The sequence below is a fragment of the Narcine bancroftii genome, chromosome 4, assembly GCF_036971445.1.
Source record: "Narcine bancroftii isolate sNarBan1 chromosome 4, sNarBan1.hap1, whole genome shotgun sequence".
Classification (NCBI taxonomy): Eukaryota; Metazoa; Chordata; class Chondrichthyes; order Torpediniformes; family Narcinidae; genus Narcine; species Narcine bancroftii.
This window is the reverse complement of record NC_091472.1, coordinates 287,004,312-287,032,219: the sequence shown is the minus strand read 5'-3', so window position 1 is coordinate 287,032,219 and position 27,908 is coordinate 287,004,312. Positions and strand designations below refer to the sequence as shown.

Here is a 27,908-nt window from a genome sequence, read left to right as displayed (position 1 = left end):
ATCAGAGTGCCTGGAAGAAACAGGGGTGTTAGAAACAGAAGTACCTTCACAGAAATTGCTCGAGACAAAAATTGAGAACAAAGAACATTTATTATACAACAATGCAAAGTTGGGTGCTTCCCCTTACCCTGGGAATACACACACACACTGGGGCTCACCCAAATTTTATACAGTTGATTTCAGTATAGGAATACCCTCCCCCTTACATTCTTCTGCCTCCTGGATGAGTTTGGCATTAGGCAATCCTGTCTGCCTACGTGCTGTTTCTGTGAACTTGGAGGACCAGGGGGTATCCTGTCGGTGTCCCATCATGTCATTGTCCTTATTCACACCTTCCTGACTCTCAGGGCTGACTAACTTCTTACATGCAGAACCTGCTAATTCTGTCTAAGGCTAGAAGACCCTTATCTTATTCAGACTAACTTTACTTCCTACATTCTATTATCTATTCTTATCCTATTCATACTGGCTTTATTCATTATTCATTACGGCTCCTAGAACGCTTCCACCAGCGTTGTCTCTGCTCCATCCTCAACATCCATCCGAGCGCTTTCATCCCTAACGTCGAAGTACTCGAGATGGCAGAGGTCGACAGCATCGAGTCCACGCTGCTGAAGATCCAGCTGCGCTGGGTGGGTCACGTCTCCAGAATGGAGGACCATCGCCTTCCCAAGATCGTGTTATATGACGAGCTCTCCACTGGCCACCGTGACAGAGGTGCACCAAAGAAAAGGTACAAGGACTGCCTAAAGAAATCTCTTGGTGCCTGCCACATTGACCACCGCCAGTGGGCTGATATCGCCTCAAACCGTGCATCTTGGCACCTCACAGTTTGGCGGGCAGCAACCTCCTTTGAAGAAGACCGCAGAGCCCACCTCACTGACAAAAGGCAAAGGAGGAAAAACCCAACACCCAACCCCAACCAACCAATTTTCCCCTGCAGCCGCTGCAACCGTGTCTGCCTGTCCCGCATCGGACTTGTCAGCCACAAACGAGCCTGCAGCTGACGTGGACTTTTACCCCCTCCATAAATCTTCGTCCGCGAAGCCAAGCCAAAGAAAGAATACTAGTTTCCTCATCTTCCTAGTTTTATATCAGTTTTAATCATCTCTCACAATCCTCACTTTTCTTTTAGATCAGTGTTACTCATCTCTCACAGGGGGAGAACATACAAACTCCTTACAAACATTGCTGGTTGACAGGTCACAGGCCTACCTTCTTGAAAATACTTGCTGTCATTGAAAATTTTTTGCATCAGCCTTGTCTGCAGACAAATTTCCAATTTGTAATATGACAAAGACATCTCATGATAAAGCCTACCAAAAATAAAAGCCATGATTGCAAAAAAACACGGCCATAAAGCTTCAATCTATCAACTCATTTTAAAAAATAGAATTATGCTTTTTTATAAATTCATCATCATAAAATTAATGCACTGAAAGAGGATATTCAGCTCATTATTCAAGTTAAATCTCTTCCAGAACAATTCACTTATCAGCTCTTTTTCCATATCCTTGCAATGTTTTGCTCCCATCCCTTCTTGAAGGCCACAATGGAATCTGCCTCCACCATATCGGCACAGAGTACATTCCAGATTCCAAACACATGCTGTATGAAAATGCTTTTACTCATGTCACCATTAATTTATTTCCACTTCATTTTATATTTGTAATCTCTAGTTATCAACTTCTCTACCAAAGGAAATCCTGTCTCTCTGCCTTTTCTATCCAGCCCCCACATCACTTTATATACTTTTATCAAATCTTCCCTTATCAAAAGAAAACAGCCCATGTTCTTCAATCCATCACTGCAAATGCAATCCATGGTCTCAGATTTTTTTTTTGTCTCTAATGCCTTCCCATCTTTCCTCTATTGTGATCAGAATTGAACACAATATTCCAATGGAGCCCAAAGCAGTTATTTATAAAAACTCATTATAAATTTTCTGTATTTACACATTCCCTGATAAAGCCCAGAGTTTTGTATTGCTTATTAATGTCTTTTAAACCCAATTTCAGAGTGCCCTCTGGCTTCTCTGCTCGGATGATGGGGATGGGGTGTCAGAGAGGAAACAATTACTCAGGGAAACTCAACTTCTGTGCATAATAGAGTACAAGCCCCAAAACAATCACTCACAACAGGAGAATAAAACAAAAGCTTTTATACCATTTGGATCATTTAATTTTTATTGCGCATGTATAAGAATCTCTTTTCCCATTAAATCCTATCAAAATGCAGAAATGCAAGGGAATTTTGAGCTACATTTACAGAAGGTTTTTTACATCACAATGAAGTCAAAATAACAGCAAATGTGGCACAAATTTTCTTACTTGCACTAATTCTGCACTTTACCTCATGAGACGCTGGTGGATTGTCATTGTGATTGTCTCCAGTGACAAAGGTTATCCTAAATTCACTGAGGGCAAGTTTAATGGGCTGATGAAAACTCCTCATCAAATATGCAATTAATTCTTGGGTACAATTAAAAGAAAATAAAACAAAAGCAATATATGAACCATTTGAGGAGATAAAATGTGAGTTATTGATTTAGGGAAACAAGCTACATATAATTTAGGTCAACTCATACACAGTGCCCTCCATAATGATTGGGACAGATTTTTTTTTCCTTATTTGCCTCTGTGCTCCACAGTTTTGTATTTGTAATCAAAAAATTCACATGTGATTAAAGTGCACATTCCAGATTTTATTCAATATTATTTATATAGATTTTAGTTTGACCATGTAGAAATTACAGCACTTTTTATCTATAGTCCCCTCATTTTAGGGCACCATAACATTTGGGATATAGCAATGGTATACCTATTAAAGTAGTCATGTTTAGTGCTTTGTTGGAAGATCCTTTTGCAGGCAATGACTGCTTAAAGTCTGTGTTTCCAAGACATCACCAGGTGCTGAGCATCTTCTCTGGAGAGGATCTGCCAGGCTTCCATTGCAGCCATCTTCAGCTCCTGCTTGTTTTGGGGCTTGTCCCCTTAAGTTTTCTCTTCAGCATATGACTGGGACAAAAATTGACAAATTTTGTGTATTAATGTACATGACAAAAGGAATTTTGAAGGTTAACCTTAATGCCTTCAAAGTCACAATATGTATCTGTTCTGTTCTCTCTGCTCCTCTTTTGATGTAATTTTCACAACCTTTCCCTGTTACATATACACGTAGCATTAAATCTCCCCACAAATGTTCAATGGAACTGGATGGCAGTTGCACAGAAAGAACGTGCAGCATGCTCATGTTAGCCCTGGAAAATTATGACAATATGTTGCTTTGTATTTCCTTACATGTTGCTAAACTGGAGAATATGGGGGTAAAAAAGTGCATAGGACAACAGAAAAGATGCATCAAAGTGAAGGACTTAGTTCAATTACAAACACATCAAAGATTTATATAATAACTTTCGATCTGCACTCTATTCACGTGTGATGATAAGAATTTGATGCACAATCTGATAAATAGCAGCTGAATTTCTATAAATTAGATTTAAGAAATTTAATGATGTAAAAGAGGTCACTAAACAAATGAACTATCGGAAAATGCAAGTTTCATAAACATTGGATAAGATTTCTATCACGAGTTGGGCCTAAGAGCAGAGATGCTTAAAACAATGGCATTTTAAAATAACATTTATTTCTTCCTCCTGTAGGAGTTTAGAAACAGTTATTATTTTAATTTCAGGAGTTTAGAAACAGTTATTATTTTAATGTTAAGAGTTCTGAAACAGTTATAGAAGGTAGAAAGAAAAAGCAAGAAAAAAGCTAAAATGTTCTTTGTGTAAAATGGCACATGAAAAACAGCAGAACAGAGTAAACAAGATAACAGAGGAATTTAAGAAATATGCACATACCCACACAAAGAGCTTGTTTAATAGGGGGTGGGGAAAGGAGGTGTGAGTACGGGATAGGAGAAAGTCAGAGTCAGTCAAGAGTCAGGCGAATAGGGAAAAGTGCCAAACCAATCCAAGAAGGATAAATGTAAGAAAAATGTAAGGGGAGGTAAATTGAAAAATGTACAAAAACAAAGAAGCTTCCCGCCCTCGGTGTACTTTCCCAAGGTAGGGGGAGAGTACCCAACCTTGCAATGTTGTAAATGTAAATAAATGTTCTTTGTTCTCAACTTTTGTCTCGAGCATATTTTGTGAACGTCTCACACTCCCATTAAAAGATGTCGTTCAAGCAAAATGCTTCCACCAAACTCCTCAAAAATGTAGCTTTGAATGATTAAAAATTGAAGCTTCTCAAAAAATACCAAATATTAGTAACGTATCAGCATGAAGCATAAATGTAGAATAAGCATGGACAAAGTACAATATTTGCGCAAGCAATTTTTTTTGTAGAAATGGACTTTTTTTTAATTCACAAAAACATTTTCAAAAGGAAGACTTTAGTCTGCTCCACCCTTAACCATTCATTCCCATCACTGCACATTGTTATATTCGATTCTATTAACCCCACTGTGCACCTTGGAGCTTCTCCCTCTCTGTTGTTTGAGGGACTTCCCTGGGTCTCAGCCCCTCAAAGCCAGTTTTAACAATTATAAGTTCGGTAAAGACCATGTAACAGTAAATCTTGCTGAGATAATGCAACTTTCATTCCCCCACCACTTTTAGTCCAATGACATTCCCACAAGCTCTCGACTGTGATGACCTCATTTGAATTTGACAGAGCGCGTTTTCGGCCGGTCTCGGGGGGAGAAGCCGACAGCCAGGTGCGGCGCTCCGGCCGCCGTAGGTCAGTGAGGTCGCTGCAACGCGTTTTGAATCGGCGCCCTGCAGGCCGCCGTATGGCGCGGGGTTCTGTTACTCGTGGCAACAGTCGCGCCCGCGGACCATGGCGTCGCAAAGGGAACCGGAGCGCAATCCCCGGGACTTCAATCAAATGAAGCAGGAGGGCGAGCAGGTCGGTAGTGGGGGGGGTTTAACAAATCCGAGAGGGTGATCGAAGCCCCCCGAGATATTATTGTCCTCACAATAGCAACTTAACCCGGGACCGTGTGACCTCGATGATGGCAGAACGATCAAAGTTGGAGCAGTGTGCAAACGGTGATCCCTAAGGATACGACTCCTACCCCACACCGTGAATTCGAGACAAAATAGTGGCTCAACCTGAAACAGTGCATTGGTGAAGCTGTGCACTCACAACGGTAGCTAAACCTCGACAGTGTGTTGTGACAGATATGTTTTGGGGAGATAAATTGGGAAAGGTCACAAACACTTTAAAACAGATCCTATCTGAAGTACTGGAGCTCTGCTAATGCGAGACCTATCGGCTCCACAGCCTTTGCAAGAGCCTTGGAGAGTGGCCAAGAGACTTCACTAATGGATCGCTGTTGGCAAAAAGGTCAACAGATAAAAGAGCTTGTGGGAGCCGCAGATTGCCTGAAGCTGTTCTAAGAGTTTTGCAGCAGAGAGAGTCAAACGGGCTTTCTCTGAGAGAGAGAGAGAGATCACTTCTACGGTGTCACAGCCAGCAACTGGAGCAGGACAAGCTGGCAAGCTTGCGGAAAACCCCATTTGGAAGACAGGTTGTGAGTTCTTGGTTCAGCCTGGTCAAAGCCCTTGTGGTTCATGCAAGAGGACTGGCTGTCTAATGTTTCACTTGGAATAAGAGAAACAAAAAGGAACTCTGTGATGACCTGAAAGAAAGAGGTTATCATCTGGAGAACCCTGAGGGGGAAAGTTTCGTCAGCAAGACACTGAAGTGGCTGATGGAAGTAAATCAGTTGTGGATGTCCTGGAACAACAAATCTCTCTCTGAAAACTGACAAGAACCTTCCTAAGCAGTTACCATTTTCCAAAGCTTAGTGAACTTTATAAATGTTCAATTCTGTGCACAATATCAGAATTGAGAAGTGAAATTGGACTGTGAACCAAAGAACTTTTCTGAAACTTACACACACATTACATACACGTGTGCTTAGAATTAGAAGTTAGGTTAGTTAAGTCAATAGTGATGAGTTAAAGTGTGAATCTGTTTTCATGTTTAAAGATAATTAAAAGTAACTTTTGTTTAAGTAACCATTTGTCTTGGTGAATATCTGTTGCTGCTGGGTTTTGGAGTCTTCTGGGCTCGTAACAGTGTTCAGTCTGATGGCTGCTCACAGCTCAAGCCATATGCCCAGAATGATAATTCTCTTAGCATCCGAAAGTGAAACAGTCTGCTTACACTGATCTCTTAACCTGGCATCATGCCTTCAACCTGATTGTGTTTACAATAACAAAGCCAGATCAGCCAAATCTGGATCGATGTGTTCATAATGACTAATACACATAGGGACTAACCCAAGGCAGCATCCACAGTACATTCAGTAAACGTGAGACAACATTTTCAATAGGTTCACTAATATGGCAGTAATTTAAGTCACTGTGTTCACGGTGCCAATTAACCTCAAACATATCATCCAGAATGATTGTAAAATTCAGGTCATAGCCAGATTATTGATCACAAGACATGGGGCAATACCCAAGTAAGTGTGTTCACTGTGATAACCAAACTTGGATCATAATTGAGTCAATGTGTTCTTTATGATCATTAAAATGAATTAGCATCTTCAAGGCGATCGTCAAACCCAGATCTCAAACCAGGTCACACTGATAATTAAATCACTGTAAGCAAACCTAAGTCACTGTATTTACACTGACCAATATATCCAAATATTTATTTTTACACAGAAAACTGACTAAATCAGTGCCCTCAGACTGACAACTACACCAACGCAAAACTTCATTCAGTTCATTCATACTACTGATCATAGCAGATTCATGAAACCAAGTCAGTGTTTTATCACAGAAAACAAAAGTCAGGTTATTGTGTTAACTCTGAGAGCTAAATCCAATCATTGTGTAAGTGAACTCATACTAATAAGTGAATCTGGTCTACAAATCTTAATTAATCTATTAATACTGACACCCAAACCTCAAACACCAGCCATAAGGAGAATCAGTCATTTCAGAAAATGCATTATCCCCATGAAGAATGTCACAATATCTTGAAACATAATATAATTGTATCTTTTTTCCAAATTTCCTTCTCCCACCCATCGTTCTCACCTTTCCATGACAGAGGAGCCTCGGGATGTCATGCAACCCTGCCGATCACACTAAAGATGAACAAACTCAGGGAAGTTCAGCATATTTGGATTAAGTTTCTCAGTTGATACGAGTCTTTGCTCTGGATTGTTTTCTGTGGAGCAAACTGTTAAACTAATTTAAGTGTCATTCAATGAACATAAAGGCATACACATTTCCTTAAAATATATTACCCACCAAGGAAGCCAAGATTAGTGGAGATATACTGTAAAGATTGAAGCAGGAATGTGTATTTTTATCTAAAAAGATAAATCTTTAAATTGATTGTCTGCATTAGTTGCTCTTTCCTCGTTAACTCTAAGTATGTCTTTTGACACAATTGAGAAGAAATTATTATCTCTGTGTTATGCTCATGCAGAACTTTTTTGTATTATTTAGGAAATAAATGTTTTGCCGATTACATTAGATAAGTTACGTGGATTGTCCCAAGAAGATAAAACAGAAAATGCCTTGTTACGATCAAGAATAGATGAACAGTCAGTGCTTATCTGTATACTAAAACAGCGGTCTGATGAGTACATTCGGCGTTGTCAAACTTTGGAAACAATTAACACTGAGCTGGAGAACCAATGTGAGAACTTCAAGCAACAATTAGAGGGCAAGCAGAAGTTGTCAGCTCAGCTAGAAGAGAGATTCATGGATCTGGCATTAAATCACCAAGAAATTATCAAATTTAAGGATGAATACAAGAGACAGAATTCAGTGCTTAGTGAGGAAAATAAGAAGCTTCAAAGAGAAAATGAAAATCTTTTTTGTAAAGCCCTGCAGGAGAAGGATGACCAAATATTGAAACTGTCCAATGAATTGGCAGAATATTTGAAACAATGCAACATTTCAGAACAAGAAATAAAGTAAGCAATATTAATAACAACAATGTTTAATATAATAGTTTTAGAGTGAAAGTGTGTATCACAGAATCTCTAACCATCACCTTAATCCCAACTTGGAATTGTGATTTATCTTTAATAATTACTGATAACAGTTGGGAGTGAATGAACATACTGGATATACTTATTATTGTTGCATCTAGGAACCTAATATTTTGGCCAGTTCTCATTTTATTGTTTGTTCACCACATGTGGATATCATTGTAAAAATCAACATTCATTGGTTATCAGCAATAGTCTTTGAAATGTTAACTGAACTATCTTCATGAACCTCTATAGTTTATTTAGTTAAAATACATCACAATGTGGTTAGATAGGAGATTCCAAGCTTTGGCTCAGTATTGATGAAGACTATTTTCAAGTTAGAATGGTTCTGATTTGGTGGTAGCAGTGTTCTCGTGTTCCTGCTACTTTTGTTCTTATTAGCAGTAGCCACAGGTTTCATGAATGGCTTTTTTTTTAAGTTTGCTGATCTTTTCTGAATCTATCCTATTAAACAAATGAGTACAGAATTTCATCGTCACAAGTACTCCAATTATGATGATCATAGACAGATATATCTGCCTCAGATAGATAAACAAAGATGATGTAAATGGGTTTTCCTTCTTCATTTGGTTTACCCATCACACGTATCAGTCAAGTTTGGAAGCCAGGTCTTTTAGAGATAAATGTCTCAATCAAAATGGTGTTATTGATCAATGAAGTCCATCATCTGGACAACATTCTATGTCCAATATTCCATACAGTGGTCAATATCATATAGCATTGATTATATAATTGAGACAGGCCTCAGTAGAAGGCTTCCTAATATGGGTTTGATCTGATGCTAGGAGATTGCTTGGAGTCTGTAGCCAATGTTCTAAACTCTTAGCTGCATGGGAATCTTCCATCTCCTTTGATTAGTCTGTCCAACAGTAGCTAGGACATACCTAGGAGGAGTTGGGAATGTCAACAGAAATGCATAGTTCTTTAAATACAATATACTGTATATAATGTTTGTCTCAAAGCAAAAATCTGAAGGTAAAGCAAATCTAAAATGGAAACAAAAATTAATTTTCAACAAATCAGATAGCACCTGTGGAGAAAGAAACCGCTCTTTCAATCGTTTTTCAAATCCCAGACATTAATCAGGAGATTTGACCAAGTTAAGTGTGATTGGTTCTTATCTAAATTTGCTGCCTTCACCCCAGACAGTCGATGCCATCCTTCAAGCATTCTTCTACATTAATAATATATTAATCCCATTTGATTTGCCCCTCTTAGATTCTGCCACTTCACCTACACAAGAGGGGAACTTACAGTGACCGACCAAACTAGTATGTCTTTGGGATAGTATAAGGAAACTGAAGAATCCAGGAAAAAGTCAGACTATCACAGGGAGAACATGCCAACTTTAACAGATTGTTCAGTATCACAAAATAAAACTGAAAATAGATAAAGCATGTCCGACAGACAGTGTTACAATAATTAAGGGGATTTTAACATGAAAGTACATTGGGAAAGTTAGGTTGGTACAGGACCTCAGTAGAGAGAGCTTGTGGAATGCTTAAAGGATAGCTTTTTGGAGTAGCTTATTGATGAGCCTACCAGGGGATCAGCTGTTCTGGATTGGAATGAACCACAGATGATTAGAGATCTTAAGATAAAGGAACCCTTAGGAGGCAGTGATCACAATATGGTTGAGTTCACTTTAAAATTTGAAAAGGAGATGCTAGATTCCGATATGTCTGTATTTCAGTGGAGTAAAGGAAATTACTGTCACATGAGAAAGGAACTGGCCAAAGTCTATTGGAAAAGTACACTAATGGTGTAGACAGCAGATCAGCAATGGCTAGAGTTTATGTGAGAAATGAGGAAAGTGCAGGACACACATACCAAAAAAAAATTGTGAATGGAAAAATAAGACAATTGTGATTGATAAGGGAAGTTAAAGCCAAAGTAAATGCAAAAGAGAGGGCAAACAAGAAAGCAAAAATTAGTGGGAAGATAGAGGACTGGGAAACTTTTAAAAACTTGGAGAAGACAACTAAGAAGGTGATTAGGAAGGAAAAGATGATTTATGAAAGGAAGTTAGTAAGTTTTATCAAAGAGCTTTTTTTAAAAAAAATATAAAGAGTAAAAGAGTGATCAAAGTAGACATTAGAACCCACAGAAATTTACGTTGGAGAAATTGTAATGGGAGACAAAGAATGGCAGAGAAACTGAATGAATGTTATGGATCAGTCTTCACTTTGGAAATGATTAGTAGCATACCAGTCTCTCATGGCTCTCTTGGAAGAGAAACGAGTGTAGTCAAGAACAAGAGAGAGCTGGAAAAAACTAGATAGGCTGTTATTGATTCAAATATCAAATTCCAAACGACATGGGGCTCGTTTATGGACTACTGTCATAACCTTAAGCGTTAATGTTGATTTGGAATTTTGGCCTGGTGCCACTTGATTTTTAAAAAAATGTTAACCTTCAACCTTGCTCAGGGGGTGGGGGGGTAGAATTTATCTTTCATTCATTTTCTTTTTTGTTAGGCTTTATTGTATCATTATATTTGTGCTATTGTATTTCTGAATTTCTACAAATGATCATTATTATAACTTATTAGCAGTTCTGTAGCACATATCAAAATTGTATTGTTCATTTTCTCGATTGAATAAATATCATTAAAAATATTTTAAAAAGAGAAGATCAAGAGAGAGAACGTACTGGGGAAGCGAAATAGTCTTAGGGTAGATAAGTCTCCTGAGCTCTGAAAGAGGTAGCTGCAGAGATTGCAGAGGCACTGGTAATAATCTTCCAGGAATCAATGGAGTCTGGCATGTTTCCAGTGGCCTGGAGGATCGCAAATGTCACACCTGTCTTGACCATTAGTGTACGTTTCCAAATGTTTAAGGGATTGAGGCAGCAAAAAGCAAATTACATACCTATTAGCCTGATGTCGGTGGTTGGGCAAATGTTGGAGTCGATTGTCAAGAATGAAATGATGGAATACCTGGAGGTGTAGGAAAAGACAAGCCTAAGTCAGTATGGCTTCCATAAAGGAAAAATCATGCAATTTTTTGAAGAGATCACAAGTAGAATAGACAGGGGAGGTGCAGTGGATGTTGTGTATTTGGACTTTCAAAAGACAAAGTGCCACACACAAGGCTCCTAAACAAGATGAGAGCCCATGGAATTATAGGAAGGATACTAGATGGCTAGAGCATTGGTCCGTCGGCAGCAAACAGAGTTGGTTAGTGACACCAGTGGTGTTCTGCAGGGGTCGGTGTTGGGGCCACTTCTTTTTGCGTTGTATATCAATGGTTTGGATTATGGGATATATGGCTTTGTATCTAAATTTGCATATGACACCAAAATAGGTGGTACTGAGTGTACTGAAAGGCTGCAGAGAAACTTGGATGTATGAGGAGAATGGGCCAAGAGGTGGCAGATGAAATACAGTGTTGGAAAATGTACAGTCATGCACTTGGTTAGAAGAAATAAATGGACAGATTTACTATTTAGATGGGGAGAAAATTCAGAGGTGCAAAGGGACTTAGGAGTTCTCATGCAGGATATCCTAAAGGGTCAGCGCCTCTACTTCCTCAGGAGTTTCCAGAGGTTTGGTATGACACCAGAAACCCTGGTCAATTTCTACAGATATATGGTGGAAAGTATACTGACTGGCTGCATCACGGTCTGGTGTGGAGATACCAGTAAAGCCCTCCAGTAAAGCCCTCCAAAAGGTAGTGGACAGAGCCCAGGATAACACAGGCAAAACCCTCCCCAGTGTCGAAAACATTTACAGGGAACGCTGCCATCTGAGAGCAGCAGTAATCATCAAAGATCCACACCACCCAGCATATGCTCTGTTCTTGCTGTAGCCAACAGGAAAGAGATCTAGATGCCACAAGACTCGCACCACCAGGTTCAGGAACAGCTGCTACCCCTCCATCATCAGACTCCTCAACAACAAACTCAGAGTTTGATTTTTGAAAATTATCTCTGTATTGCACAGTCAGTTTGTTTCTATTTTTTAATCTGTTTACAGATATTTATTTATTTACATGTATACACTGTGTTGTGTTTTTTTCCACTACCACATTGTCACATATAGGACAGACCAATTAAGGAATACCTATTTAATCCTCGGGGATAGTAGCAAATCAAATAGATTTTTGACAACAAACCATTCTCCTGACATTTCAAAATAACTTTAAAATGTAACTATCAATTTTTCTTTGGCTTAATGTTCTGAAGGCCAATGCTTTAACTTTAAGATTTGTTTATACCTTTATTTCAGGCAACTAACACAATGTTTACAAAAAACAGAGAATGAGTCTTTAAAAAAGCAAGAAAACACAGAAAAGTTTTATCTGGATGAATTGCACTCTCTGAAAGTGAAGCTTAAAGAATCAGAAGATAGACATAATGGTATGTATCCAAATAAATCCTCACTTCTTATGTCACCATAAATTTAACATATTGAAGACCAATAGAATATTTCTGAAAATTAATTAAATCTCAGTAAATGGAAAAACAATGTTTTTGTCATACACAGGTGCCTAATCTTTAATCCAGGATCATTCTGGACTTGACACCTGACATTGTTTGGAATCATTTTAGAATGGCAGTCCCTTTAAGCCAGGGGTCGGCAAATTTTATAAACCATCGACCTCTTCATGGAATTCTTGATCTCTCATTGACCCCCAAGCATGTAAAATAAATAAATAAATATTATCAATAATAGCTTTATTTATAGCCTAGACATTTATCAACCCCTTGGATAGTCCCATCGACCCCCAGGGGTCAATATAGACCAATTTGCCAACCCCTGCTTTATAAAAAAGCAATGTTTCAAAATCATGCAAAATTACACAAATGAATTTAGATAAGTAAAGACCATAATATCACTAGCATGTTTTTTTTAATTTTAAAGTAAAACTTCAAAATAAGACTGGCTCAGACCCCTGTTCCCGTCCCCGATCCTCTTCCACCCTCGTGGGAGCTCTCGCTTACCTTTAGTGGAAAGGTGACTCTCGGCCCCAAGCACCCAGTGGGAGAGAAGCAGGCAGCAGCTGTCTCAATGCGGGATCAATGGCTGGTCTTCCTTACCCATAATTCCCCACATTGCTGGAACCACTCTAGTAAGATTGGGGGGAGGAAAGAGACGATCGGCCGGGGGTCCCCATGTATGCCTGGGGGAAAGGGGGGGGGGGGGAACAGACTGATGGACAAAGCTTGCAGCAGATGGCGGGGGTTAGGATCAAGGTGATTGAGCATATTCATTTGTGTATTGTTGCAGACAGCAAAAATGTCTAGGGCTGCCACAGGAAAAATTCTAGATGGAAATTAGTTTTTAATTACTGCCTTGAACATTTTACACAGCCAGCATTATGGGAATTTTCTGAGAAATTCCTGTTATGTAGTGGCAGTGTAAAAAGCCTATTGATGAGCAGATGTCACTGACCGTAAAAAAGTACTAGTTTTTGGAGGTTTCCGGTGTTGCGAATCCCAGATAAAAGGTTAGGCACCTGTAGTTATTAATTACTTAATTTTAGAGACTTGTAATAGTTCCAGAAAAAATTATAATTGGATAACAATCTAAAAAGTTGATCAAAATCTACCGGCAAATTTGGGCAATTTAAATTTTTCGGCTAATATCAAAGCAGACTATTATCTTTATATTTGTAAAATATATTTGGTTGACACTTTATTAGCAAAAGCAGTGGATTTATACTTGGTAACTATACATTCAGTTGAAAATGTAGACATTTATTCCTTTCTAAATCCCATGTCTTGATCCTTTGTTTAGTTATGGAACTGAAACAGAAAGAAGCTGAAAAAATGAGAAATAGCAAAGAAACAGATTTCCAGAACAAAATGATTCTGCTAACACGAGAAAAGGAAGAACTTCTTAAAATTTCCATGGAGAGAGGGAAAATTATACAGGTTAAAAGATTCATTTTAAGAAAAAAGTAACTATATTAACAGATAAGAGCCAATTTGTTTATGAAACAAAAAGAAAAAACAAAAATGAAATACATAATGATACGAATTTTTCCACATCATTAACAACCATAGAACTTTACACCACATAAACAGGCCCTTTGGACATCTAGTCCAGCCATTATCAACAGGGACCTTATGATCCCCCTGGGGGCCACAGCACATTTATGTAAAAGCCTTGATTTCTTTTCACCTCGTGTAACTGCTCATAACTGAGGAGGAAAAAAAAACCAATCCATTGTGGAATGAAAAAAGCAATGATACTTCAATAAATAGGATGGAGAAAGTGAGAAGTTGATTTGAATGGTGAGAAATTGGAAAATGAAGATTTCTAACTTTGGAGGGATGGATGTAGCAGATGTAGTACAAGTTGTATAAAATAAATGATGGAAACAGTCTACAGAAGTGAGTCCAAAAAAAAAAACCGCGAGAGCACAGACCTTGTACACATTAGAGAGGAGGAAGTGTTTGCTGTCTTGAGGCAAATAAAAGTGGACAAATTCCAAGGGCCTGACAAGATAATTTTTCGGACCTTGAGGGAAGTTAGTGTAGAAATTGTAGAGGTGTGAGCAGAATATTTAAAATTTCTTTAGCTGAAGGACTTGAGTATAGCTAATGTTGTTGCATTGTTTCAGAAAGGTTTTAAGAATTATACAGTGAGTTTGACATCAGAAGTGCATAAGTTATTGGATGGTATTCTAAGTTACCAGCTATGTATGTGTATAATATATTGGATAGACAGGGTCTTTTTAGGGATGGATAGAGTTTTTCAAGCAGGTTCCCAGGAAAGTTGATGAAGGAAAGGCAATGATGTTGTCTACATTAACTTCAGTTGAGCCTTTGACAAGGTTTTGCATGGGAGGTTGGTTAAGAAGGTTCAGTTGCTCAGTATTCAGGATGAGATTAGAATTTGGCTTTGCCAGAGAATCAGAGTGGTAGTAGATGATTACCTGTGATTGGTGGTGTGCCTCAGAGATGGGTGCTGGGTCCATTGTTATTTATTATATATCTCAGTGATCTGGATGATAAAGTGGTAAATTGGAACAGCAAATTTGCTCATGACACTAAGATTGGGGGTTTGTTGGATAGCAAGGAAGGCTTTTAATGTTTGTAGCAGGATCTGAACTAAAAAAATTGGGCCCTTTCTGATTGATATATTTTGGGAATGTCCAGATCTACAAGAATATTGGGAACAATTCTTTAAGACTCTATCACAGATTCTCAGGATTAAATTAGAACCGTTGTGGCGCCTTTTAAGTCAGAGCTGCAAAAGAAAACACTGACTTGCATTGAAATCAGCAAAGAACTTTTAATCTCTTTTTTAGACCACTTTTAAGTCACTTCCGATTTGGCCGTTCCAAAACCACAAGTGAAGTCATGTTGCTCTGACGTGTTTCTCAGCCTGTAGGCTTCGTCCTGGAGTTAGAGGGGTCCAGTGTCATCTCAGCACAGGCCCCTGGGACCCATGGTTGGCTGGCATTTTGAAAGTTAGGTCCTGTCCCCTAGCCGCTGCCACAACTGTTTCTTTTTATTGCTTTGTTTGTTTATTCTCTAGAAGAGGGGGTTTCCTTGATTTCAGTTCAAAAAAGAATATTAGCTTTTACTTTATTGATGGCAGCAATTTTGATAAGATGTAAAGATAACATAGTACCAACTCATTTGCAATGGTCACAGAATGTTATGTCTTCCTTGAGTTTGGAGAAAATTAAATAAAATGTTAAAGAGATCAAGGTTAAATTTGAAATATGGGGCGCATTCATGGACTACTCATAAATCGATTACTTAGGCAGAGGTGCTCTGTGGGTTTTCTTTTCGATGTCTGAGACCCAATTCTCGATTCTTTACAATTTATTTGCTGATCAGAGGGGCTAGATTAGTATGGGTTTTTTCTCTTCCTTTTTTTGTTCTTTTGTTTATTTTTTCTACAGCTAGAAGAGATTGGTCTATTTAAATAATCACAATGTTATCAGTATTAGAATATGATTCTCATAAGGATCTTTTACTTTTTTGAGAATTGTATAAAACAATGTATAATTTATATATGGCTCGTATTCTGTATTGCATTATATATAAACTATAATTAATGAATATCTAAGCAATATATATGTAATATTTCTCTATCAAATTAATAAAAATATTTTTTTTTAAAAAGAAAGAAAAAACGGCCAGCAAAATGGCAGGTGGAATTTCATGAGGAAAAGTGTGGGGTATTGCACTTTGGGGAAGACAAACCTGTGCAGAATTTGCATGGCAAACTTCCTTGAAAGTAATGTCCCAGGTAGATACGGTCGTAAAGAGAGCGTTTGGCACAATGGGCTTCATAAATTGGAGTATTGAGTATAGGAGTTGAAATGTTATGTTGGTTATATAAGACACTTGTGAGGCCAAAATTTGGAGTATTGTGTGCAGTTTTGGTCACCTACCTAAAGGAAAGCTATCAATAAGATTGAGATTGCAGAAAAGATTTACCAGGACCTGAGGAGCTGAGTTATGGGGAAAGTTTGAATAGGTTACGATTTCATTCCCTGGAGTATAGGGGAACAACATTTGATAGAGGTATACAAAATTATGAGAGGTAAATGTAAGGAAACCTTTTTCACTGAGGTTGAGTGAGACATGAACGAGAGAACATGGGTTAAGGGTGAAAGGTGAAGTATTTCATGGGAACTGATGCACCATCAATAACTGAAAGACTATCAGTTATGTAAAACTGATAGGCTTTTATTAGCCATAAAATAGAGGCACATCCATGCAGGTCAATTGTCCTGAACTGGGGAGGGGGTTGTGGACAGTCATCTTTATTCAGGAGTCTGTGGGAGGAACCACAGGTAAAGTCAGCCAAAGGGGCATAATGGTTTACCACAGAAACATTAGAGACTGATGAGAGTGGAGAATGAACTGCCAGTAGAATTGGAGGATGTGATTTCAATTTCAACATTTAAGAGAAATTTGGATATGCACAAGAATGGTAGGGGTGAGAAGGGTCAATAGTACTAGGGAAAATGATAAATTATAGTTTGTCATGGACTAGAATCAGCCATTCTCAACCTTTAACGCTTAAAACTCCCCTTAAGACTCTGCTCAAAGTTTATGGGCCCCCTTTGTGAAGCAGTCAAGTTTTGGTTTCTGGGTACTTTCCTATCAACTACTCAAAAAGACATTTTTAAAAGTTTATTTTCTCATTCACAGCAGTATGGCACCTTATATTCAAGGTTAGTAGGTCTTTTCTCCACACAATTTTTTTTAACCATTTTCTCTTCTGCGTTCAGATCTTTTTTGTCCGATCAATTTTCTCTCAATTTCCTTGAATTCAAATGAGTAAGTCATCCATTGAATTAAGGAATGGCTATAGCATTGTGCCCATGGTGGATTTCTATTAGAGCTACTCCCTTGTTCCATCAGCAGTCTTTTTTTCTATAGCCTTGAAAATGTTTCTTCACCATATTTCCCACTTGAAGGCAACAATAAAACTGCCTACACCATATCTGCAACCTGTGCATTTGTGTCAATTTTTTCTTCTTCATGTCACTATTAATTCACTTCCCAGTTATTTTGTACTTCTAGTTCTTGACCTCATCACTACGTTCAGATTCATTTTTATTTTACATGCTTTATCTTCCCTTAGCCTTCAGAAAGCCAAGTCTCTCTAAACTAGCCTTGTCTCTTAGGAATTATTCTTGGAAGTCTTTTATTGACCCTCCAAAATACCTTCACAGTTCCTGCCATGAGGAAACTAGAACTGATCACAATATCCATTTGAGGGCAGATCAGTGTTTTGTAATAGCTTCAGTCTGTTTTTATACTTCCAGAATTTTTGACACCTTATTAACTGTTTTTTCCACCCACTTTCAATGATTTGTTCACCTATACATTCTGTTCTTGTAACCATATAACCGTTTACAGCAAGGGAACAGGCCATGTCGGCCCTTCAAGTCCGTACCGGTTCACTTGAACAACTCCACTAGCTCCTCCGCAAACTCCTGAGGAAGTAGAGGCTCTCTTCATGATGCCATTGGTGCGTTCATGACTCCCAACACGTCCACAACCCACCAGGTTTATGACAGCTGACTCATGATTTCATGGATTAAAAACCATCTCGCGCAATCACCCAAAAGAGCTTCAGCAGACAGCCAAACACCTTTTCTTGATAGTGGGTTTAGATTTTCCTTTTTTTTTATATTAATACAATATAATTTGTTTGATTAAAATGTGGAGTACCTTGGATGAAACTAAATGATGGAAGTGCAAGGTATCCTTTTGAATTTTAACATATTGTGGCGGCTCACCACGAAGCAGGCACTTTAAGAACAGTCTACTTTATTCTATATTGCCTCTTTTTACCAAAATGCATCATCTCACATTTCTCCATATTAAATTTCATCTGCATACATCTGCCCATCTACACCCATGATCTTATTCCAGTTATATTTACAATTGTGAAAACTGCTAAATTTTGTGTTTTCACTGTCAAACTGTCACAAAGAAATAAATAAGGGTAATTACTGAAGAAGATCAATAATGTTAGAACTATACAGAGCTCAGCAATTGTAAGAAATTTGAAACAAAAAAGAGGTGGAATATATCTTATCAGAAGGGACTACTATTTCTGCACCATTCAATGCAGCTTTTATTGTATTTGTGAATGTCAACATTTTTTAACTAAGATTCACCACTTTCTTGGCTTTGGATATAATGACATGCTTATTCAATGATATTCTGGAGATGCAAGTGAATACAATATATACATTAGGGAATTTCTATAATTTGTAAATGCTTCATTTCTACTTATTACTTTTTAAATATAGGATAAACAAAAAGAGATACAGCTACTTGAAGAGAAATTAAAATTAACAGAAAAAGCCAAGAAAGATGCAGAAGACAGGTAAAACAAAATGAGTCAGTATATTAAATGTGAATAAACAAGGATTAACAGTAGATTTTCCAAACTTTTGAATGTTACACACTCACTTACTTAGTGCTGCAATTCTGCACGTACTTATTGCAACTGGAGAAACGTGCATAGTTAAATTAATTGGTGTAATGTGAACAGAGTAAAAGATCTCCAGGCCAAATATTCTGAAACATCCAAATTTCAAGATCATGACTCGCAGACTACAAAATGAAAAATAAGAGTATGGTAAACAGCAACGAAAATAGAAGAGGATTCTGTTTACCATACTCTTTACTTTTCTTTTTGTAGACAGCTTGTTATTGATTCATTCATATTTCACCAACTCTACGTGCCAACTTTGGAACTGAAATAATTCAAGTTCAAATTTATTGTCCGAGTATATATAGGACATTAGACTCTTTATCCTGTGGGCCAGGCAGATTTCTACGTATCGATAGAGTAAACTATACTCAAGATAAAGGTAGGTATACAAAAGAGAGAAATGTAAACAAACTGACTGCAAACACAGAAAATAAATTCAGTAATAAATTATGTGCAAGTACATATTAAATGAGTCTCTGATTGAGCTTGTTGTTTTAGTGTCCTGAATCTGATGGTATGAGTCCTGTGGTACCTATACCCCTTTCCTGATGGCATTAGGAGAACAGTTGCTGCTGCTCTCTAACAGCAGTATTCCATGTAAATTTTCTTGATAGTGGGGAGAGTTTTACCTGTGATGTACTGGACTGTGTCCACTACTTTTTTTAGGGTTTTCCACTAAAAAGCATTGGTACCCCCATATCAGGACATGATGCAGTGGGTCAGCACACCTTCCACTACACATCTTTAGAAGTTTGCCAAGACAGAACCTTTGCAAATTACTGAGGAACTAGAAGTGCTGACGTGCTTTCTTCACGATGACATTAGCAGGTTGGGTCCAGGGAAGGTCCCAACCTTTCCAAGATAGTGACACTCAGGAATAAAATTGTTATGTACTGAAATAAAATTGATGTGCAATTATTCATAATGATTCATCCATGATACAATTGTTTATATATAAAATTGATTATTTAACCTCATGAGGATTCATTTAATTGCTAATAGGCTATTTGATGGAATTGGGTGTATTCGTATGAGAACCTAGACATTTGACATGTCTTTGGTTCAGATCAGGTCACATGAAAAATTGTACAAATTCTTGGTCTTGGTTGATCAGGCTGGCACTTTATAAACAAATTAACCAATTCCTGATGTTCAATGCCATTCTGAAGTGCTGCTTCTTTGTTAAAAAAAGATGAACAGACACTCCAGGTGATCCCCTCTTCAAACTCTTTCCTACCACTATGGACCTCTAATCTATTGGTTCATTGGGTCAAGGATTGGTGCTGAAAAGTCAAGCCATTGCTGATGACAGTCTAGTCAGGGTGGAGTACACACAACCGAGTTGGGAGCTGTGTTGTGTTGAGGCCTCTGGGCAATAGGCATTCAACTGGAAGCTGCAGGACTAGCTGAAGTAGTATCAAGCAATGGGAATTCTAGGATCTGAAAGAATAAAAATGAAAAAACAACTGCAGATGCTGGAAATGGGAAATTAAACGCAGAACATATTAGAAACACCTAGCAGTTCAGGAAGACAGCCATTGCCTTCCCAGATCTGGCATACGGGCACCTTTTATTTCTGCACTGCTACCCTGGAAAAGGGGAATGAGGATAGGACTGATACTCAAGCTCAAGGTTCCACCCATTTTGCAGTTTTAAGTGGAATTGTCCATCATGTGGAGCACCCAGTTTTTGTGCATTGATGAGCAAGATGTCCTGGGCTGGGGAGTTACCTGCAAGAGAATGACTTCTAAAACTATTAAACTGATGGAAGTTTAAACTTGTGTACTCCTTCCTTCATTTCCCTTCATGAAAGCAAGCCACCGGCTCCCAATCCAAAAATAAGTGTCCGTGCAAAATCAGGCAACGTGCCCAACCTGGCAAGGTGAAATGAATAAATCCAGTCGCAAGCCCAGTCCAAGGAATCCATTGCTGTTGCCATGAATCAGTGCAGTGAGGTTTTTGCAGAGGCAGAAAAGGAAAGATGCTCAAGGCAATTAATACAACGAAAAGAGCAAGTTGAATTTCTGAGGACTTGTATTAGTGGTCTAGGCACAGAGCTAAACTGTGAAAATTAATTCATTTTGCTGGATGATACTGAAATTAGAACCAGTCTGCCTGACATAAACTAGGCTAGATATCAAAAAAATAGCTAGGAATAGGTTGGTTAATTCAGGCTCAGTTCAGGTTGTAGCTGAGCAGCCCTCTTTTTTTTCCATTCACGAAGCGTTTTGTATTTCAGATTTCATTATGAAGCTGAAAAGGTAAACGAAAGTACAAAAGTCAAGGACTTACAGCAACAGTATCACAAATATCAGAAGATTTATGCTGACTTGGAAAGAGTAAGTAGCTACAATCTGACCAATGGTCCAGCATACTTTTGTCATTAGACATCGTTCAAACTTTTTATTCACTGGTTTTATAAATACAGAGAGCAATAAGAGTAAGGCCATTTTTAAGCAGAGATGAAGCTACAGCCTCTCCCCAGCAAACTCATTCAAATGTTGAATCAAGAAACATCAGTTATATATCTTTACCTCTTATGGACACTATGAGACCTGATGAGTGTGTTTTTACTACAGTCAAAGCATCTGCACTTTCATGTTTCACTGTTCAGTTGCTCCAATTCAAAATCTTTTCAAGGGATGCTTACCCTGAAGAGGTTCTCCTCCTCTCTTCGAATGGAGTTCTGAGAGAGTCTCTCTCACTGCTCCCCATCAGCACTCCCTGCTGCTCGCAAGTTCTACAACCATGTACTCACCAAGACTCACTTCCACAGCCACACGTCCTACTTGGCTACTGGTCTCTGCAGCCATCTGGTGCCGCAGATTCCAGCTTGTTTCAGACCTCCCAGTTTGGCCCCTGCCTGGATGTCATGTATCTGGACTATATTGACTCCTGCTCTCTTCGCTTCTCTCACCAAATCCTACAGACTACCTTCAGCTTGATGCTCTGGTACCAACAGATTATCACGCTCTCACTTGCCAAGACCTGCCCTCTCTCCTACACCATATTGATACAATCAACCGCCGATTCTGCATTCACCTGGTGTCCATCAAAGATCGGAAGCTTGCCTGCCTGGAGACTGCTGCCTTTGCGACTTACGGCACGAGTTTCCACCTTAGTCCTGGTGACCTACAGGACTGAGCCTTCATTCCATTGGCTTCAGTGGCCTACAGGACAAATCCTCCAACGCAGGTCTCAACCTCAGCCCCAACGATCCACAGCACCGACTCTCCAGTGCAAATTCACCCAGCGTGCGCACCCCACCCCCCACAAGTCAGCCTCCATCGTGAATTCTCACCCTCGCTCTGGCAGTCTTCAGAGCCAAGCTTCCAAAGCGAACTCTCACCTTGGCCCTGGCGGCCCACAGGACCAAGCCTCTCCCCTGAACACTCTCTGGCCCCTCTTGCCCTACCCCTAACTTCCCCAACCCTCTCCTCCCTCCCTTTGATCCTTCCTACCCTCCCCCCCCGATCCATATCAATGACACCCCTCCAACCCCTTCCTGTTCTTCACCACCCTCTGACCTTTGCTTGGAGACGGAACAGTAAAAGCCTCACCTTCATCCCCCTTCGCCCACACCTCAAGTTCTGCAAATGGCATGATGAACCCTCTTCCATCAGCTCCATCTCCTAAAACCAGGATTCTCCACTTCCCACTACAACTCCATCCCCCACTACAAACCCCTTCTCTCATTTTCTTCTTCCTTCTGAACACCTCATTCCAGTTTTCTGCCTGCTTTAGAACCTTTACATTTCTTCCAAATGTCATGGAGACATCAACTGTCTTGACTTCACCACTCCCCTCACCCATTCCCATTTCACTCCTTTGGAATGCTTTGCCCTCCAAACTCTCCACACTAATCTCAATCACACTTCATTTGTGAATCTGCAGGGGTCATCCACTGTATCCTTTGTGGTCTTCTCTACATTGGAAATTAGATGCTGACTGGGAGATTGCTTCGTTGAGTACCTCAGCTCTGTATGCCACAAAAGCAGGGACGTCCCAATTGCCACCCATTTCAATTCCCCACCCCATTACCTTGGTGACATGTCGTCTCAAGCACTGCTAGTCTGCGACCACCTGCAAATTGGAGGGACAACCCCTCATTTTCCAGCTGGGCACCCTCCCCATCTTACCGTCTCTTTTCCTCTAGCTTTGTTTCCTTTGCTTGCCCCTGCCTTCAGAGGCAAAAAACCTCCCTCCCCTATCAATTCTCATCTTTCCTTTCTGGTCTTCCAATCCATCTACAGTTAACGTTTATCTGTTGGTCTTTACTCTTTCCTCTCTTCCCCCCCACCCCCCGCCCCCCCACACACTTCTTTCCATCTCCCCAGCCTTTTAATTCAGGTGCCTGCCTGCTTTTTACTCACACCTTGAAGAACATTTCAGGCCTGAAATGTCAGTTATATATTTTTACCTCTATAAATGCTGCAAGACCTGCAGAGTTCCTCCAGCATTTGTTTTTTTTAAAAAAACTACAATCACAGAAACTGCAGACTTTCGTGTTTCTCAAGCGTTACCAATGTTCTCTTTCCATTAATTGAAATGTTGTATTTTTTCTGGAATATCATCCAATCTATAAGATCTTCTTTATGGTATTGATAGTTTAAATGTTAATTGAAACTACTCCCATAAACACTAATGTGGCATCACATTTAAAAAAATCTTCCTTTGTCATTTTTATTTATTTTTAGCAAACAAGCAGAAAAAATCTTTGGCAGGACCAAACATTGCTATATAGCTATTATATTGTATGCATAAAGAACAGAACTAAGTATTAACAGATTTTGCAAAAGATGCTATTATGTGTAATTTTTAAACATCTTTAAAGCATAAACACTAGGGAGAAGTTTGACATACTATGGGAGATATTAACTGAGCACATGCAGGTTAAGATATTTAACCTAAATGTAGTTTTATAAATTGTTATAGAAACAAACTTTAGCTATATGGTTGATAATGCCACATCACTTCCCATTCGACAAAACCTGTTGCGTACATGAACAAATGCGAAAGTCTGGAGTGAGGCTAAAAATCTGAACTGGTAACTGAAATGGGATTCCTCCATTACCCGTTTCAAACTATAAACCATACATAATTTCCTTTCTGTGTGAATGCCTGTAGTCCGTTGAAAAATATTTTCATTTGTTTTCTTTCATTTTTTTTTAAATAGGAATTTGAAGCATTCAAAAAGCACACCATTAACTTACTAACAAAGGAAAAGCAAATGAATGCCAAACTACGTCATCTTACTGAGTGATGCCATATTTCATTATGCATATAACATTGTTAATTTGCAAGAAATGATATTCTTCATATCCAGAGGCAAATAAAAATATTTTTAAATTACTTACTTTTGAAATAATGTATTGTTTTCTTTGAAACACATAGGTCATTAGCCAAAGCAGTGGGAAGAGTTCCAGCAAGTCGAATTTGTTATCCTTACCTTTCTTGTATTGAGTAGTTTTGGGCTCAGTGGAGGTTCACTAGGATGATTCCAGGAATGAAAGAGTCATCACAAGAGGAGTGTTCGATAGCCTCTTAGCCTGTATTCATTGAGATTTTGGAGAATCAGGGTGGATCTCATCGAAAGCCATGGAGGGAGTAGATGTAGAAAGATTGCCTTCCATGGTTGGAGAGTCTAAGACAAGAGGGCACAACTTCAGGATTGAAGAGCGTCTGTTTCAAACTTGAGATTCAGAGGAATTGCTTCAATCAGAGGGTAGTAAATCTGTGAAATTTGTTGCTGCGGTCAGTTGTGGAGGCCAGGTCATTGGGTAGGTTTAAAGCAGAGATTAGCCAGGCCATCAAAGGTTATGGGGAGAAGGCCAGGCAGTGGGACTGTGGGAAAACGAATCATGATTGAACAACAGGGCAAATGACTTATGATCTTAGTTTTTCTCAAGGTTTTCCTTAAACCATTAATATAGAATAGTAAAATGCAAAGAAATCTTAACATGATAAACATCACATCTAATTATGGCCAAAAATGAATACCTATGAGAGAAAATTTCTCAAGTTTTAATATTGATTACACTAAAATGCCAAACAATCAAAAGTTGGTGGCACCCAGTGGGTACCAACCTCTTTGGGGAAATGCTTTGTAATGGAACCCATCAAATTCCACCCTCCAGCGACTTTGGACCCATTCCACTTTGCCCACCATCCAAAACAGTCCACAGATGATGCTATAGCTTTGATCTTCCCAACCCAACTGTTGTATGCCAGGCGGTTGATCATTTGAATTCAGCTTGGCATTCAACATGATCATATTTCAGAGGCTCCTCAGCATTGGTCTTGAGAAAATTTAGATGATCCAGGCAACATCCACAGACATAATGCTGCCTGGCAATCATCTTTGATTAAATGAGGAAAAGGGTATTTTCCTCATTTATGAATCCTAGCATAAAGGCTGGTTTTACAAAAGGTGAACTTCATCATTGATGTTTCTCTTCACCAAGAGACTCCTCCCATATTAAGGGAATGGTCCATTTTTTCCATTGAAAACCATTATTATCAGACATGTTTCTGGGGATACTGAGTAGATGGCTCAGAGCTTGCTCCATAAACACACGTGAAAACAAATGTTTGTATATTGTAGCTTAACTGCTCATTTTTGGGAAACCTTGGTTCTGGAATGCTTCCTGTTAATTCTAAACATTAGCTTCACTCCTGCATGAAGTTTATTGCAGAGGAGATCCCACAAACTGTCTTTTCAACAAGCCGTGACAAACTGACAACTCTTAATTGATAGGAGCTGCAGTTTCCAGAGCTTGCAGACAAACTGTGATAAAGTATGGCCGCAAGATCCAAGTAGATGCAAATATTAACGTTTCTTAGATTGAAAGCTCCATTGTACCTCATGGGAAAACTTTCATAGCAAACCTGAAAAAGGCCCATAAATTTCAGGATCGAAGGAACAGATGACAAGAGCACAAGAGGCTCCGCGACTCACGAACAGCAATCATATGTAGTTTCTGAAGTATTTTAAAAGTAATCTATAGCCCAAACAGCTGAAGTCCTAGCTATTGAGAACCACAATTGAAAACAGAGGCAGTCAACAGCTGTGGGAAAATATACTTTGAAGCTGCATTCTCTCCCTCCTATGCTGCTTTGAGGATAGAGGGTGATGTTTTTAAGACACCACTTAATGTACACATCCTCAACGGAGTGAAGTCAAGTGCTTGTAATGTCGCAGGAAGAGTTTACAACCCTCTAAAGTTTATTCTTGTCCTGAGAGTTGGTGCCTCCATACCAGGCACTGATGCAACTAATCAGAATGTTCTCTCCATAGTACTCTGTGCAAAGTAGAAGTTAGTTCACTAACATCATGATCCTTGCAAGTTTGACATCAAAATTGGGGTATGTAAGGACAGATAAAATGTATTCTATATCTAAAATACTGGAAATAGGAATCTCTCATTCCAAGATATTAAAAAAGTGTACAGGAACACATCATTCAAGCTTCCATATGTAATTGCCTTTATGGCAATTAAGAACTAGTATTTTACAGGTAAAATTGACATTAAACCAGCACATGGCAAAAAGCACATCAAAACCACCGGACCACCAGTAAATGCTTGGGCACAGCACCTCCCATCGGCTAAACGCCTCCAAGCCAAGATCAAGTTTGCTACCCTGGAGGAGTTGGGTATCATCTGCCATTCAAATAGCCCTTGGGCATCCCTGCTGCCCATGGACGAGAACTCCAGCAGTTGGTGTCCATGTGGCAACTATGGACGACTCAATGACCACAGTCCCAGATAGATACCCCATCTCACACATCCAAGACTTCGCTACACAGCTCCAGGGTTGCCAGATTTTTTCCCAAAGGTGGACCTTTGTCAAGGGGTACCATCAGATTCCAGTGCATCCTAAGGTCGTCCTGAAAACGACCATTATTACACCTTTTAGCCTTTGAGTTCCTCCGGATGCCTTTCGGACTAAATAACCCAGTCCTGACATTTCAGTGTCTTAAGGACGTGGTTGGCAGCGACCTCAATTTCATCGTCGTCTATCTGGATGACATCCTCGTTGCCAAACACACACAGTACCTGACTCACCTTTTCTACAGGTTGCACATGTTTGGACACCTGGCTAAGTACCAATTTGGCCTGTAAACAATTGATTTCCTTGGACACCATATCACCTACAAAGGTGCCACACTGCTGCTGGATAAGGTAGAAGCCATCCAGCGATTTCCCCAGGCTGAGCACCATCAAAGGCCTACAGGAATTGCTTGGGAGGGTGAACTTTTATCAGTTTCCTCCTGGGAGCAGCACCCTCATGCAACCCCTATTCAATTTCAAACTCTGCGACAAGGCATTCCAGTGGACACACAAAACCGTTGAAGTGTTCCAGGCAACTAAAGTGGCACTAGCAGAGGCCACATCTTTGGCTCATATGGACTCTTTCTTCTCCCCCCCCCCCCCCCCCAGCTCTTACAAGTCACATTGGACAGAGTGGTGCTTGAACAGTGGGTCGATGAATAGTGGCACCCCCTGGCCTTTTTCATCAAGCATCTCTGGATACTCAAATATAGTGTGTTCAATCATGAGCTGTTGGCCCTGTACCTGGTAATATATTTCCAGTACATTAGAAGGGTTTTCATCATCTACAGACTACAAGCCACTCACTCATCCACTCAGCAAGGTCTCAGACCCATAATCAGAAAGGCAACGACACCTCTCCTACATTACGGAATACACAATGAACATTTGGCACGTTTCAGGCAAGTCTAACATTGTGGCTGACGTGCTGTCCAGACTGGCTATCTTTGCTATCTCAGGAGGACTCTACGTTGCTCAACTGACCAGACCAAGTGGAGGATGCAGATATCCAGGCCTACCGAACTGCCATCACCAGCTTGAAGCTCAATGATTTCTGTCCTTCACTGGGGGCCCAACCTCACAGGCTTCCCCAGATGTATCCTAACCACGACCTG

The 27,908-nt window shown here is 39.4% G+C and overlaps 1 protein-coding gene and 1 long non-coding RNA gene across 2 annotated transcripts; one reads left to right on the top strand and one right to left on the bottom strand.

Annotated features, from left to right (window-relative positions):
- Positions 1 to 2,158: 2,158 nt before the first annotated feature.
- Positions 2,159 to 27,386, bottom strand: LOC138762064 (uncharacterized). The gene is made up of 4 exons (XR_011356737.1): positions 24,411 to 27,386; positions 10,905 to 10,972; positions 7,064 to 7,208; positions 2,159 to 3,017 (listed from the first exon to the last, which is right to left on the bottom strand). It is a non-coding gene; the product is annotated as an uncharacterized lncRNA (long non-coding RNA).
- LOC138762063 (coiled-coil domain-containing protein 89) lies at positions 4,785 to 24,313 on the top strand. Its single transcript, XM_069935301.1, has 7 exons — positions 4,785 to 4,913; positions 7,481 to 7,953; positions 12,263 to 12,393; positions 13,775 to 13,911; positions 18,774 to 18,850; positions 21,201 to 21,300; positions 24,138 to 24,313. Exons 1-7 carry the CDS (start codon positions 4,845 to 4,847, stop codon positions 24,222 to 24,224), a joined length of 1,074 nt encoding a protein of 357 aa, XP_069791402.1. The 5' UTR covers positions 4,785 to 4,844; the 3' UTR covers positions 24,225 to 24,313.
- Positions 27,387 to 27,908: the final 522 nt, after the last annotated feature.

What these genes read in the sequence shown, in the direction of transcription:
- LOC138762063 (XM_069935301.1), top strand. Translation starts at nt 4,845, where the DNA reads ATGGCGTCGCAAAGGGAACCGGAGCGCAATCCCCGGGACTTCAATCAA. An exon ending in ATTTCAGAACAAGAAATAAA is followed by an intron (nt 7,954 to 12,262) that starts GTAAGCAATATT and finishes CCTTTATTTCAG; the next exon opens with GCAACTAACACAATGTTTAC. An exon ending in TTTATGCTGACTTGGAAAGA is followed by an intron (nt 21,301 to 24,137) that starts GTAAGTAGCTAC and finishes TTTTTTAAATAG; the next exon opens with GAATTTGAAGCATTCAAAAA.